The sequence below is a fragment of the Harmonia axyridis genome, chromosome X (genome assembly GCF_914767665.1).
Source record: "Harmonia axyridis chromosome X, icHarAxyr1.1, whole genome shotgun sequence".
Lineage (NCBI taxonomy): Eukaryota > Metazoa > Arthropoda > Insecta > Coleoptera > Coccinellidae > Harmonia > Harmonia axyridis.
The window spans coordinates 15,527,502-15,542,481 of NC_059508.1; the positions used below are offsets into that span (position 1 = coordinate 15,527,502).

Below are 14,980 nucleotides of genomic sequence, written 5' to 3' on the forward strand. Positions count from 1 at the left end.
AACAGTGAAAACCAATAGTAACCGCTCTGAAATTCTCGGCGATATACGGACCATACCCGATGTAATAATAGGGTATTTATTATTATATCGAAAAGAAAACATCCTATGTAAATTTTCCACAATGCAAATAATTTTTGTTGTGCTGCCATTGTAGGACAAAAACAAATATTTCACCTATCGTCACATTATCTTTCTTCACTGCAACAAGTAACAACATTCAAAGATGAGACGATACTTTGAAGAGATGAGAAAAAATTCAATGATTTTTTTTAAATGTCCTTGGTGAGAATTCATAGGTTAGAGAATTGTGTATAAAATATGAATAAATTAAGTAATACAGGTGACAAATTTCTTTTTTATGATGAGACTCGGTTCGAATTTTTCACTTGTATTAATAATTAGGACACTCAGCGTATATATATACTAAGCGATCTGTATAAAATTGATATTTTCAACCATGTGCAAAATGATGTAATAAAATAATCACGAAAATAAAAAAGTCAATGTAGGACTGAATTTATTTATTCAGTTGATATTTGTTTCAATTATCACATTTGTCAACGATACGGATGATTCCATGAATGTTGCAATTAATTTTTTTTAACCCACACCGTGCCATAAAAGAAAAATAAATAAATTTGAAGGAGCAACATTCACTGAACCAGCAGCACTTTTTTGTATGTTTGTATGGCCCATACACTTAGAGAAACCTATTTCAATGAATTAATTATAATTATTAATTATTTTTCAGAATCTGAGAGATCCAGAAGGCAACCAGTATTCACCCTATCACTACAGTTTGCAGACTTCTGCCGATGGTTCAGTTATAGTTGTTCCACGATCAAATTCCACCCACAACCCGAATGAAAAGAAAGAACATATGCAAGATCACAAGAACGGCTAGGGGCACCTTGAATTGTTTAACCGGCATTCTCTTCAAATTGCTCATGCTATGTCGGTTAACCTTTTCTTTTACAACATGTTCAAAGTTTCTTGTACACCATACGTTCCTGGGCATTTGAATATAATATTTGGTGCTACCGTTTTAATTTTTCTTACACAAGTACCATGTGTATTTATTCAGCTACAACTAAATAGACGGGTTTATTGAATTTTTCTTTGCTGGTCGCCAGCTTGTCCAAAGTGATCACTTGACATGAAGATTGAAGATTATATTTGTAAAGAGTTGTAAGTGCTTGTGTTGGACATATTCACTTTTAAGGTTTGGCAACTGGTTAGTAAAAAAAAAACTAGGTACATAAAAATACTTACTATATTTTTATAACGCAAAAAGATACTTTGTTCAGTGATTAATAAAACTATGCCTTCATATGATGCTGTATATATTAAAGTGTAAGAGATTTTGGATATTTATGTGATCGGTGTAGGGCTAATAATCTTAACAAGTAGCTTGAAAAACAAATCTAAATATTCTTGTTAGTTTTGTTTTTTGAATGTGACCCATATGAAACAAAATTTTGAATTATCCAAGTAGCTGTACTCATTTATAATACTAATGGAGATCGATAGTTGTTAATCTGCCCATTGTGTTACTTTTTGGTATTTGTGAAACGTTTGGTGCACAAACTAGTTCTTTTTTTAAATTTCATGTTCTGTTTTTCTGCTGGATATTTACATAATATTCCTCCATTACTCTAAAATAGGTTTTGTACATTGTATATTGTAAGCTTAGATTGTATAGGTCGATCTTTTTTGATAAGTGGTATCCAATATATTTCATCCAAAGTATATCCTTAGATCTTTAACACATGACATTTTTTTTTTTTTTTGGATAATTACTTTGGTTTCCTAACCATTAAAGATCTCTGCAAAAAAAGGTATTTCATTTATATGTAATATTAAACCCTATCCGATTTCTAAAAGGCCCTTAAGGTTGAGTGGAGTCGTAACATGTTATCAGACTTAGCTAACGAAAAAAATTTATGCTATAAACAGGTCTTTCTGCAGGACGAAAGTGATACAGAATATAGTAAATATCATAAGGACATTATTGTACTGTCTTGATTACTATTAAAAAAAAGTACTGCATATTTGTTTATGACATCCCATTTTTATATAGTATCTAAAGAACAGTAATAGGAAAAATACAAAAGGTCAGATGACTGGCTGGAAAGTGAAAATTTACATATATGACCCTCATGGAGATTACATTTCATTTGTAAAATTGTTGTCTATCTGGTACTCGGATGTCTTGGAATTCGTGGAAATTTTTCACTATTAACGAATAGATAATCAGTACCTATTCATGCAACAGAAAGTGTTAAGCAAAAATTATGGAGTAATTTCAACAGTTTGTGGACTGCACAAGAAAGTTTTTCATTAGATGCCTACAAAACTTACTACAAAAGGTTTCTTCGTATTAGAACAATATTGGGAGTATGATTTCTGCTAACAATTGGTCATTAACCTGAATTCTTAGCCTGATATAAATAATATTTATAGACACTCGTGGATATCATTTGTTTGAAAAATATTTAAATCTTTATATCTGATCCCTGGATGTTTAGAACTAAGTGGAAATTTTTCACTTTTAATAAATAGCTGCAAAAAGGTTTCCATATATTAGATTACTATACAAAAAATAAAGACTATAACCTTGGATAAATTGTGCAGAAAAGTATTTTAGTTCTTGAGGATTCTCGAATAGTTGATATTATGAAGAATTTTTCAGATTGAATCCTTATCTGCAATCAGTTCCTTTCTAAAGTAGCTTGAAAATTTTCAAGGTGTTGATTAGAGATCATTTGCACTAATAAACTACAAATAGTCTAGTCGAGAAGAAAGGTTCTCTAATTGTTAGACCAATTTTTCTATGCAAAACCGATGCCAACCAACACTATAAGAATAAACTTGGATTTTTCTTTGAAAAATCGAAATTGAGATATATACTGGTATTATAAAGTAAAATTTCTCAAAATGTCACTAATAAACGGTACATAAATGAATTTTTCACATAAACTATAATTATACTTGGAACTGCATAAATATCAAAATTTTTCATAAAAATAAATGACGAATTAGATTGATCTAAATCCTATGAAATCGAAATTTAGATATTTACTACAATTATAGAGTGAAATGTCTGCAGAAGCAATAATAAACAAGACATAAATTCATTTTTCACGTTACACATCAGATACCTCCTCGAGAATTACATGAATTCGGTCCTGATCCCGTTTCGTAAATCTGTATGTAATTGGTTATTAGGAACATAGGAACGCGAGGAGGTATCCGAAGTAATCATAGAATTTTTCAAGTAGGTTACTCCTAATACTTCAGGTGTTTCTATGGTCAACGAAGGGCAACGAAGCTTCACGAAGCGAGAAACAGCATGGGCGTAGCCAGAGAGGTGGTTTAGGGGGTTCAAACCCCCTTCGGAATGTAAAGATATTTGCATTTATTAAATTAAAATAACTGTTGAGAAACCTTCGCTCACCCGCAGTCGATAATATGAAACTTGAAACCCCCTCCGAAACTCTTTTTTTTTATTTTTCCACCAGCATTTGATATCCGTGCTTGAAATATTTTCCAATTTGAGGAGGTCAGTTCTGAAATGATAAAAACCAAAGGAAAAGCAAAAAACCAACAATTATATTGTGTCTATATTATTGTTCAATTGCAAGTCCCGATTCAGACATAAAATAAATCAAAAATTATACAACCTGGTGCAATGTAAGAGTAGAGCTGATATATGTTTACATCTGCCTCCTAATCCAGCCTTACAAGAACAGCTGAAAGCTGATATTGTTGCAGTTTCTCTAGTTGTTATTATTTTTCCTCTTATTTCATGTGGATCTGCTGAAAGGGCTGAAGTCTGCAAGCATAAGCCGAACAATTCTAAGCAGCGTGTACTTTTACCAATATATTCCCACACATAATTACATGACCGGCATTCAAGACCGCTTCTCCTAAAATGTTTGTTTTTTAGATAATGGACGATTATTCTTAAATTAGAATGAATTCACCTTCTATCACATTCCTATTATTTGGAGTTGCTTCCAAATACCGGAAATATTCAGTTAAACTGAGGAATAAACTATTTTCTTTGTCCATCATATTGCTTTCTTCACAAATAACACTCAAAATATTTTTGTTTACAATATCTTACCTTTAGCCGAAAAAGCATGCGCTGCCTACCCTTGAATCGGGAATATCCAAAGTCACTTGGAGGAATCCTGAATATTTCAATTATACAAGGGTTGTCCAAGTTTTCAGAAATTCCTTTGGAATTTATGAAAATATTGCTAACAATACTCTCAAATAAACCCCGGTATTTAGCAAATCGTCTTGGAAACAAGAATGTCCTGATTTGATTGATTTGATTGGCTGAATATTTCCCCTCGTATCCCCCTTTCCACTTTGAGAGCGTTTTTGGTTACACTCATTGGTTGCATCTGTCACTTTTTAATTACTTTCTAATAATTCGCATAGACCAGTGTGGTCCATATGGGTATTGTCGAAATGCATTTTTACGTGGTTTCAGTTCGTTGTGTGACTGATGCTTTTAATGATTTCGACTATGATGTTTGGCACAATTCTATTGCTTATGTAAAAAAATCGAAATTTAGGGATATAGTATAGAGTAAAATGTCTGTAGGAGTAACTAATAAACGACACATCATTGAATTGAATTATTCGCGAAATTCATTACGGTTTTTTTTTCGTTAAAATCGACTGTTCGGATAAATGCATATTCGAAGAATAACATTTTTGGGAAAAACTGAAGAACAACTACTTAGAAATCCATAATTTTCAAAATTTTCCATATAATAAATGACGAATTGAATTCTTATCGATCCAAAAAAGTATATACTAAAATTATAGATTAAAATGTCTGCAAAACAATACTTAAATTAATTTTTCACGTTACTCATCAGATACCTCCTCTATAATGCCATGGATCGGGTCCTGTTCCTCGTTTCGTAAATCTGAAATTCTGTATTAGGAACATAGGAAGGCGAGGAGGTATTCGGAGTAATCATAGAACGTTCTATGAAGGTTACTCCTAATACCTCAACTATTTCTATGGTCAACGAAAGGCAACGACATTTCACGAAGCGAGTAACAGCATGGGCGTAACCAGGCGGTGGTTTAGGGTTTTTTTTCTAAGAATCGACTGTTAAAATTCGTGCATATTTTCATGTTAGTAGTAGTTTTCTGAATTGTAGAATTCTAATTCGGTATCGATTTCGAGTAGAAAAATGTTTCTACAAGAAAAGAGAGACTTTATTCTAGACTTGATTAAAATGATATCCAGTCAACCCCCTGAAAATGTTTGTTCTATGGTGACATCTAAATGAATGACTTTGAACATGCCGTAGGATGAGACCTATTGTTTATAGAATTCTACCCGTAGTTGGTTAGCGGTTCATTGAATTATGTGTGTAGATGACTCACAGCACAGACTGATTATATTTTAATGAATAATAGTAATTATTTTTAAAAAATTGATATAATTGATGGTTCTCTATTTCAGTATTCAATCACAGCCAATACACCTAATTGTAAATAAATATTCCTTCTCTCTTAGCCATGACAATAAAGAATCATTGGTGCAAATGATCTTCAATACAAAAATTGAAATTTAGGCGTAAGAAATGTTTGTAGAAGTAACTAATAAACGACACATCAATGAATTTTTCACATAAACTGAAATCTTACTTAGAATATCATAAATTTTAAAATTTTCCATAAGATAATTAAGAATTAGATTAATATAAATCCTATGAAATCGGAATTCAGGTATATACTACAATTACAGAGTAAAATGTCTGCAAAAGCAATAAAAAGCAATACATAAATTTATTATTCAAGTAACTCATCAGATACTTCCTCTATAATGCCATGGATCCGGTATTATTCCTCGTTTCGAAAATCTGAAATTGTGTATTAGGAACATAGGAACGCGAGGAGGTATCCGAAGTAAGCATAGAATTTCCTAAGCTAGTTACTCCTAATACCTCAGGTGTTTCTATGGTCAACGACGGGCTTCGTTCCGGATACCTAATAGCCTTTCTGTATTCCTGATGTCAGATTTGCCATTAATGGAACACGTAACAGGAACACCATATGGTAGAGGAGGTTAACGTCAAAATGTATGCTTTTACAAACATTTTACTCTATATTACAAGTATTTACCTGAATTTCGATTTTATAGGATTCATAACGATCCAATCTGTCATTAATTTCTCTTATCATCTTGAAAATTTCATATTAGGAAGAATTTTTCAAGCTGAATATCTGCAATCGATTTATTTGAAAATTTTCAGGAGTTTGCATGGGAGATCAACTGCACCAATAAATCTTAATACACTTGGTCTAATCCAGAATAAAGGTTCTCTTATCATGTGGAAGAATTTTCCTACACAAAACCGATGCCAAATTCGACATCTACGACCTGGAAAACCGCAAATTATAGGAAAACATCGGACTAGGTATTGAAATCCCGGTAATTCCAAGTTTGCTTATACTCAACGCACACCCTGGAAAATCGGAATCTTATGTGGGGCCATTTACAGCCTAAACTGAAAAGCCATACCAAATGTATCGATATCAGGTGAGAATTGTAGTTAGTTACGGCTGTTACAAGAAAGTACATACAGACGGAAAGAGAGATACGAAGCCAAAATTGCTCTGAAATGCATTTTTCTAATGAAAATTTCGAAATCGGAGAAGAACAAAAATATTTATCATCCCAAAAGTGAAATACTTTGCAAAGTGAGAATTTTCATAATGTTCCAAGATGACCCTGGTATAAAACTAGATAGATTGTTTCAAACACGACTGGCCAAGCTGCGAAATGTTTCCCTACGGGAGAGTAGAGTATTACTTTTGCGTCAGCCCCTAAACGCACATCCCATTTCGATTTTCGGCCAGGCGTCTGGATTTCAACAGATGAAGCGTCGGCAGGCGTCGTAGATTCCCGACCGCAGTCATGGCGCTTCCAGAAACATCAAATACTCGTTGTGGATATCTGAATATCTAATATTGTTGTTATTATTACTTGTAAAATGTGTTAATTCCGTGAAATCGTTGATATTGTGATTGGTGTTAAATTATATTAAGAATCTAAGGTAAATCAAATCGTTTTTGATGTGAATTTGCATACTACATCGATAGAATGCTACTGTATCCATGTTTTTGAGCAACTGAAATCAAACAAGACATTAAATCCATTAATATCTGATACGTCATGTGCTTGCTCTATTTCCGATGTTCCTAAATAAACTAGAAATCCTAAAATGCAAGAAGTGTGATATTTTGACGTCGAAAAATTTGTTTTCGAAATAAACAAATTAAAGAGTGAGTATTTTGTGTTCCAGAAAACATGTTTGGGGGTAAATTAAGATCCTGGATGGAAGCTGTGAGGCCTAAAAAGAAACAAAATAGGAAAGACAAGCAGAATAAATTAAAAAACACGAACGAAACCACTTCCCCTCATATTTTATTTTCCAAAAAAACAGAAGCAGTCAAGTCTCCTAAAAATAAGAAAGTGAGTAAATCAAGAAATTTTTCATTTTCAGTGTCGTGAAATTTTTCTGTCTGAGGTATATCTACTATACTCACTACCAGATTGCAAAAAATCAAGGAAATCATTACACAGAAACTTAACACAGTCATGAAATCAAAAACATAATATTAGCAAAGTCTTATAACACCAATAGTTTCAGAGTTATGAATTTTCGAATAAAATAACCCAGATTCGAATCCGAGTGCTGGTTATTCACTAAAATAATTTTAAATGCTTTGACAGAGTTTGAAGAAAACCATAGTGTAAACATTGTTTTTTCTGTACCTAACACTTTACTCAATAACTCCTGAGTCTAACCAGTAAAACATTATTCTTCCAGAAACTTCGGCTTTATTTGTCAAAATAGTTACCTTCAAGAGTGATATGTATATACTCCACGCACATTCTCTAACTTTTCAATACCTTTTCTGTATCGCTGCTTTCAATAGAGCCAAATTTCTCTCCCAGGAGCATTCTTTTGAAGTCTTTATCCATCTATCATGATCTATACACGAAACTCGTTTTTGTCAATTTTTCAAACAACAACAAATGTATCACTTAACCTTCAATATCTCGATCCGAATTAAGTTTTTTCGATATTAAGACACGCATCTTCTGAAATGTGGTAAAAACTGAATGAACTGTTTTTGAAATATAGTTTGCTGAAATAATATCTTGATGGACATTTCAATTTCAGGAAACAAAAGAAACCGAAGCGGAAACATTAACCAATGGCCCCATTCGTTCAGAACCCACGAGCAGTAGATACTCAGTAGCAACTCTATCTTCCCCAGAATCGGCTTACTCTACAGGTTATTCAACAGATGGTACATCCCCAGGTGCACTCCCCGAGTACTATACCGAAGTTAAAACAATACTGGAAAAGAAACCCGAACTAATTCAATGTGATAAAAATCCCTCCATACAACAAACCATCCAGAAGATTGCTTCACCCCAACTAGAGAATAACAGGCCTATTCTAAACACGGTAAATTCCAAGAAAAAATATTTGGAAAGCATGTCTTAGTTGTGTGCATGTCCTCATTTTATCTGAAGCATTTTAATGACGAATTTCGGCGGTATCAGGCTGTGGATGTGGCTTCGCCAAGGCAAAGGAATAGGATTAGGACCAACCCATGGCTTCCCAGATGCACACCCACGTCCAGTAGACGAATTCAAAATTCCTACGCAAATGGACTCTCCGAAACCACACTATTTACTGCCTCGTAAGTAATACGCCAATTGAAGTCCCCGGTCTACCATAGTAAAACACATTTTTTGCCAAAATTCGATTTTATTATCCAACATAGTTGCCTTCGAGGGCGATACAGCGATTATAACGATCTTACAACTTTTCGATAACATTTTTGTAGTACGATTTGTCTTTCGCTTCAAAATAGGCCTCAGTTTCGGCGATTACTTCTTTATTGGCGCTGAATTTCTTTCCAGCAAGCATTCTTATGAGGTCCGAGAACAGGAAAGAGTCGCTGGGGGCCAGATCTGGCGGATACGGTGGATGCAGAAGCAATTCGAAGCCAAATTCATGCAATTCTGCCATTGTTTTCATTGATTTGTGACACGGCGCATTGTCTTGATGAAACAGCACCTTTTTTTCCTTCAAATGGGGCCGTTTTTAAAGATTTCATCCTTTAAACGATCTAATAACGCTATATAATAATCGCTGTGGATGGTCTAGCCCTTTTGGGGGTAATCAATGAATATTATTCCTTGCGTATCCCAGAATACTGACGCCATAACCTTGCCAGCTGTCTGTTGTGTTTTTCCTCGATTTGGATTCGGTTCATCGTGTGCAGTCCACTCAGCTGACTGTCGATTGGTCTCAGGAGTGAAATGATTGAGCCACGTTTCATCCATTGTCACATTTCGACGCAAAAATTCAGGTTTATTGCACTTAAACTGCTTCAAACACTGCTCAGAATCATTAACACGTTGTTGCTTTTGATCGATTGTGAGCTCGCGCGGCACCTATTTTGCACACAGCTTTCTCATGTACAAATATTCGTGAATGATGTACACGTTCAGATGATATCTTCACAATGTCTGCTATCTCGATCAACTTCACTTTACGGTCATTCAAAATTATTATGTGAACTTTTTAGATTAGTCCGTTGGTGACAGCCTCTTTTGGGCGTCCACTGCATTCGCCGTCTTTGGTGCTCATTTCACCACGTTTGAACTTAGCATACCAATCAATGATGGTTGATTTTTCCTGGTGCAGACCCCGAAAACTCTTCATCAAGCCAAGATTTTACTTCAACTGTATTTTTTCTCTTCAAAAAGCAATAGTTTATCAGCACACGAAATTTTTTTTCCATCTTTCTTCAAATAACAAAAGTAGCTACATTCACAACGCAATATCTCACAAACTAATGGTCGGACTGCTGTCAAATTTTGACACGTATCGTTTGAAGGTTGGTACTTATAAAAATCATATGGATTTAATACCAGCACCACCATCTTTGCATCAGACCGGGGACTTTTCAATTGGCCTAATATTTCTAATCATCTTCTTTCAACATGAAGAAAACTGATCGAAATTTTTCAGGAACCAATGCGTATTAGCAAGTCCATGTTCGAGGAGAAAGTCTCCTGTATCTTCAACTTGCTCTTCTTTGAGTGGAGCTGAAACCTATTGGGAAGACAGTGAGGACGACTGCACCCTGAACGAAATGATGGGCAAATATGACGAGAGTTACGTCTATGAAAAGGAAACGGATATACTGAGTGACAGCGAACCTACCGACCTTGACACAGATATAGATACAGGTCAGGATGGTGGAGATGAACTTGAACCACAAGAAGGCGATATGTTTTACATTGACGATGGTTCCCTAACCGAAATGAACATTGGTGAGAGTAAAAACACAGGGCACTGTTCTTACTTCAATTTCCAGGAGAAAAGGAAGGCTTCGAGGAGGAAAACAACGAGGAAATCAAGACATAAATCAAGCTCACACAAAAAACGAATACCTCCGATACAGATACCTGAGAGGAACGAGCAAATTTTCACCAAATGTGATGGATCTAGGAGTGTTGGTGCGACACCTCTACTCACTAGAAGAACCCGTCAGCACCCCATCTCCAAGCTAGCACTGGAAGAAACGTTGGGACGAAGATCAAACTCTGTACATTTCTACCGAGATCCGATTATTTCTATTGACAAGAAAGATGAAGAGGCCGAGCAGAAATATGAAGAACTCATAGTGGAAGCTGAACATATATTAAGGAATATAAAAACAGAGGGGTTGTCCCCAAGGCGACTTCCTGGTCCCGCGAATAAACGAGTTGAACTTTTGAGGAGCGCTGAATGCACCAAAACTGCTAGGGTAGCAGATGTTCCGTCCACTAACCTATCAAGTATGCGATTGTTACCGAGATGTAATCTTTTGAGTAGTGGTGCAGGGACAACTCCTAACAGTACTCTTCCAAGATCACCTCTTCCGTTCAGAAAACACCCAGAGCGACAATCTCAACATAGGAGTCCGAAGCAAAAGAGGAAATCAAGTAAAATAAGGAAGGAGATAATGACATCAAGTTCTGAGGATGAAAGACCAAGATTGAGGGCGCCTCCTCAAAGTGAACCGGTCAAAAGAAAAGTCTATGCCTCTACGAATAAAAACATACCGATTCATCCAAATAATTGCAGTAAGTATTATCTTTTCTTTCGAATTTTGAGGTTAGGTTAACAATTTCAAGCTTCGTTCAAAATCTCGTATTGATGACGTCAAGGGAACCATAAAAAAATCAGACAGAACATTCAGTCAGGAGCTTTAGAGGGCTCGAAATTGATACGCCAATTGTAGCCTTGAATTCCACATATACACCTATATACAGGGTGATTCACCGGGATGGCCTATCGGACGTTTATGGAAAACTAATCATAATTTTAAGCTGAAAATTTGCATATTGGGGTTTGAGACAATGATCTTTCTTCCTAAAAAAATTTCAGATCTCTACAACTTCCGGTTTTACCGGAAACAGACTACTACTTCCTTATTTCAAATGACACACCCAGTATATTATTGCATCATTAGATAGCTTTTTTGATGACAATTTCGGCAATATGCCATACCTTGGGTTAAAAGTGAACGGTTTATGAGTTAATGGGATTCTTATGAAAAAAATGGTGACAATGACAATTTGTTTTTCTTTTTCGATTTTGCAAATACGTACTATTTTAAGACTGTTTGCGGTTTGGACCAAAAATATAGAGGGTGTTCATAAGAAGATCATGAACTTGGACAACTCAAATTCATCAAAACTCAAAATTTTCAAATTAGAACCTATATTTTCTATTATTTCAGTCGATTCTACGTCCAAAAATAGTGGGAGTTACTTCAACAAACCCTATACCTAACATGAATACTTTAAGAGTTATCGAGGAAGAACCTTAAATGAGGAAAAATATAATAAAAAATATACTGGGTGTGCCATTTGAAATAAGGAAGTGGTAGTCTATTTCCGGTATTACCGGAAGTTATAGAGAATTGAAAATATTTTAGGGAGAAAAAACATTGTCTCAAACCCCAACATGCAAATTTTTCGCACAAAATTATGATTAGTTTTCCATAAACGTCTAATAGGCCATCGCGGTGGATCACCCTGTATAGTTATCTGGTCTCCAGGGGTTCAATTGGAGCATGAATGAACAAGCGCTGTTAAGTTCATTACCTCCCTTCAGTGCTTTTCAAATTTTATAACATATACAGGGTGTTCCTAAATGGGAGGTATTCTTCGGATAGTTTTGAGACAAAAAAGTGTTTTTTTTCAAGTTGTTTTTCTCATAGCATTCTTGTGGCATAGAAATATCAGCAACTCTTTGCCTTAGACCTAAATGATGATATTCAGTCAACATTTCCTCAACTCCAGCGATAAATGATGTTTCTTTTCACTTTTACTTTTCATGTGGATTCATTACGAAATATTTTTTAGGTGCTTTGTCGCAAAGGCACAGGAATAGTGCAGAAAGTTTAAGGCATCAAGTGTTGATAAACACGATTGCCAATTTGAAGAAAAGTTTGGAGGATCAATCAGCTTCCTTGAAGCAGGCTTACAGAAGCCCAACACATTGTCCACCCTGTTTATAAATATAACTTGTTCAGTTGATTAGTTTTAAAAAAAATTCATAACTATATTTTTACATATCATGATGATAATTTAGATCACTAGCAAATTGTTGATTTGTTAATAATATGAGTTTAATTGGTTAATCATTAAAATCAGTAAACCCTAAGATGGAGGCCTATAGGTAAGTATTATGAAACTATTGGATTATTAATGAATTCATGAAATGTTGAATTATTTTCAACCCGAAAACCAACAATTTGCAGGTAGATGAATAGAATAATAAAGAATGTACATGTACAGGGTGTTACTTTAAAACTTAAAAATAGTGTCTAATCTTATTCATCCTTTTCAAATTTATTTCCTATTAAATTATGCCTGTACCTAGAAAATTACACCTAAAAATCCATTTGAAATGAATTATTTTTTAATGTATATGTGTAAGAATCATTGACCCCTGTAGCTATATTCGTTTCCTCATATCTGTTGAATTGTAACCAAATTCGTAGGAAGTAGATAATTAAGTTCTGTTCTGTATTAGATCAATGTAGAAATATTGTTACAGTTTGGACTTTTGCTACGTAGTGAAGTATAGTAGGTAGTTATTGTTTATGAGACTTGAAATTATATTCACTAAACATTTTGCAATAGACAGATTGATGCGCATTACAATTGCAGTCACTATTTTAAAGCAAAACTAATTAGGTGGTGAAAAAATGAATAAACCTAATAAGAACAATAAGGAACAGTGGCGAAGCCAGCTTTCAAAAATAGGGGGGCGCCGAATTTTTTTTGGAGAGGCCAAAGTGAAGCGAAATTATAGTTCAGCTGATTTTGTAATTATTTTAGCCTTAGAATGTCTAATTTTAGAGGGGGTCAGCAGAATTTCAGGGGGGTCAGCAGAATTTAAGGGGGACCAGCAGAATTTCAGGGAGGTAAACAGAATTTCAGGGGGGGGCAGCAGAATTTCAGGAGGGGCTCAGGCCCTCTACCCCCCTAGCCTCGCCACTGATAAGAAAACTGGAAACATCATTCAGAGTTATACCTACTCTGAAACATCTTATTAAAAAATAATTTATCTCGTAAATTATTGTACCTACCGAATTTATCAAAAAAAAAAATATTTTGACCATATCTGGATGATATTCTGAAAATAATTTGACTCTTATATTGTTCTTGTGAAATCGGTGTGGAACAATAATTTTATGATTACCTGCATTATTGATTTCTACAATGATATAGGATTGCAATATTTCTGATAATAATTTACACTTTTGTTGGCCTGAAGAAGGTATAGATATTTTATAGTTGTAGGATTATAATTGTTGTTAATTTTTAGTATAGTCAGTATTATTACCCTTGCAGCTTTTATTAGTAAATCCTTACAGAACCTAATTCAGATCACTGGTTATAAAAACGTTCACAATTTTTTTTTTTTTTTGAGAGATTACACTCTTTTCAACCAAAAAATATTTATACTTTGAATTGTTGACGAACAAAAAAACTTTGTTTTCCCTCAGAGATATTTGTTAGACGTTATATTCTTATTTTTATTATAATTATTGAAGTTTAAATCGTTCATTCTATTCGTCTTACCCCAAATTGTTTTTCAGATGAGCAGGGCGTCTGAGGAAAAAAATAATTTTACCCCGCCATAATCAAAAAAGCTTATAAGAAATAAAGTAAAAGGCGGCCGCTGAACTTGGTCTAAATATGAAGCCCCTCACAAAGTAGGAGCAGCCGTTTGACCCCTAAAGCCGGCCCTGCAGAAATTAGTTTCTTTATTCCAATTTTATTTATTTTTTTAATTCCATATACCGTAAACAGAGTAAATTCAATGCTAACATTCTAACTTTGTTTATTATGAACCCTTAACTTTGAGTAATGAAGTTAACTGAAACATTCTATTTAAAAATAATTTATCTCGTAAATTATTGTACCTACCGAAATTATCAAAAAAAATATTTACTTCGAATTGTTGACGAACAATAGAACTGTGTTTTCCCTCTGAGATATTTGTTAGGCCTTATATATTCTTATTTTTTATTAAAATTATTGAAATTTAAATCGTTCATTCTATTCGTTTCACCCCAAATTGTTTTTCAGAAAAGCAGGGCCGGTCCGGACATTTTTGGCGTCTAAGGAAAAAAATAACATTGCCCCACCCTAATCAAAAATCTTATAAGATATAAAATAAAAGGCGGCCGCTGAAATTGGTCCGAATAAAGCCAGCCCTGCAGAAATCAGTTTCTTTATTCCTATGTTTAAATTTTTGTTTTAAAATTCCAATGCTAATGTTCTAAGTTTGTTTATTATAGACCCCACTTTAAGTAATGAAGTGGAATCATTTCAACGAATTCAATA

At 34.3% G+C, this 14,980-nt stretch overlaps 2 protein-coding genes across 3 annotated transcripts in view; both read left to right on the plus strand.

Moving 5' to 3' along the window:
• Window positions 1–1,751, plus strand: part of LOC123686046 (segmentation protein cap'n'collar) — a 58,574-nt gene extending 56,823 nt beyond the window's left edge. For both annotated transcript variants that reach the window (XM_045625997.1, XM_045625998.1), the window contains exon 13: window positions 752–1,751. In XM_045625997.1, the coding sequence (XP_045481953.1) occupies window positions 752–904 (153 nt within the window). In that variant the 3' untranslated portion in view covers window positions 905–1,751. The remainder of the gene's footprint in view (window positions 1–751) is intronic.
• A 5,182-nt stretch (window positions 1,752–6,933) lies between these two features.
• Window positions 6,934–14,504, plus strand: LOC123686237. Its single transcript, XM_045626254.1, has 6 exons — window positions 6,934–7,094; window positions 7,344–7,513; window positions 8,229–8,519; window positions 8,618–8,757; window positions 10,098–11,197; window positions 12,485–14,504. Exons 2-6 carry the CDS (start codon window positions 7,349–7,351, stop codon window positions 12,637–12,639), a joined length of 1,851 nt encoding a protein of 616 aa, XP_045482210.1. The 5' UTR covers window positions 6,934–7,094; window positions 7,344–7,348; the 3' UTR covers window positions 12,640–14,504.
• The last annotated feature ends 476 nt before the right edge of the window (window positions 14,505–14,980 follow it).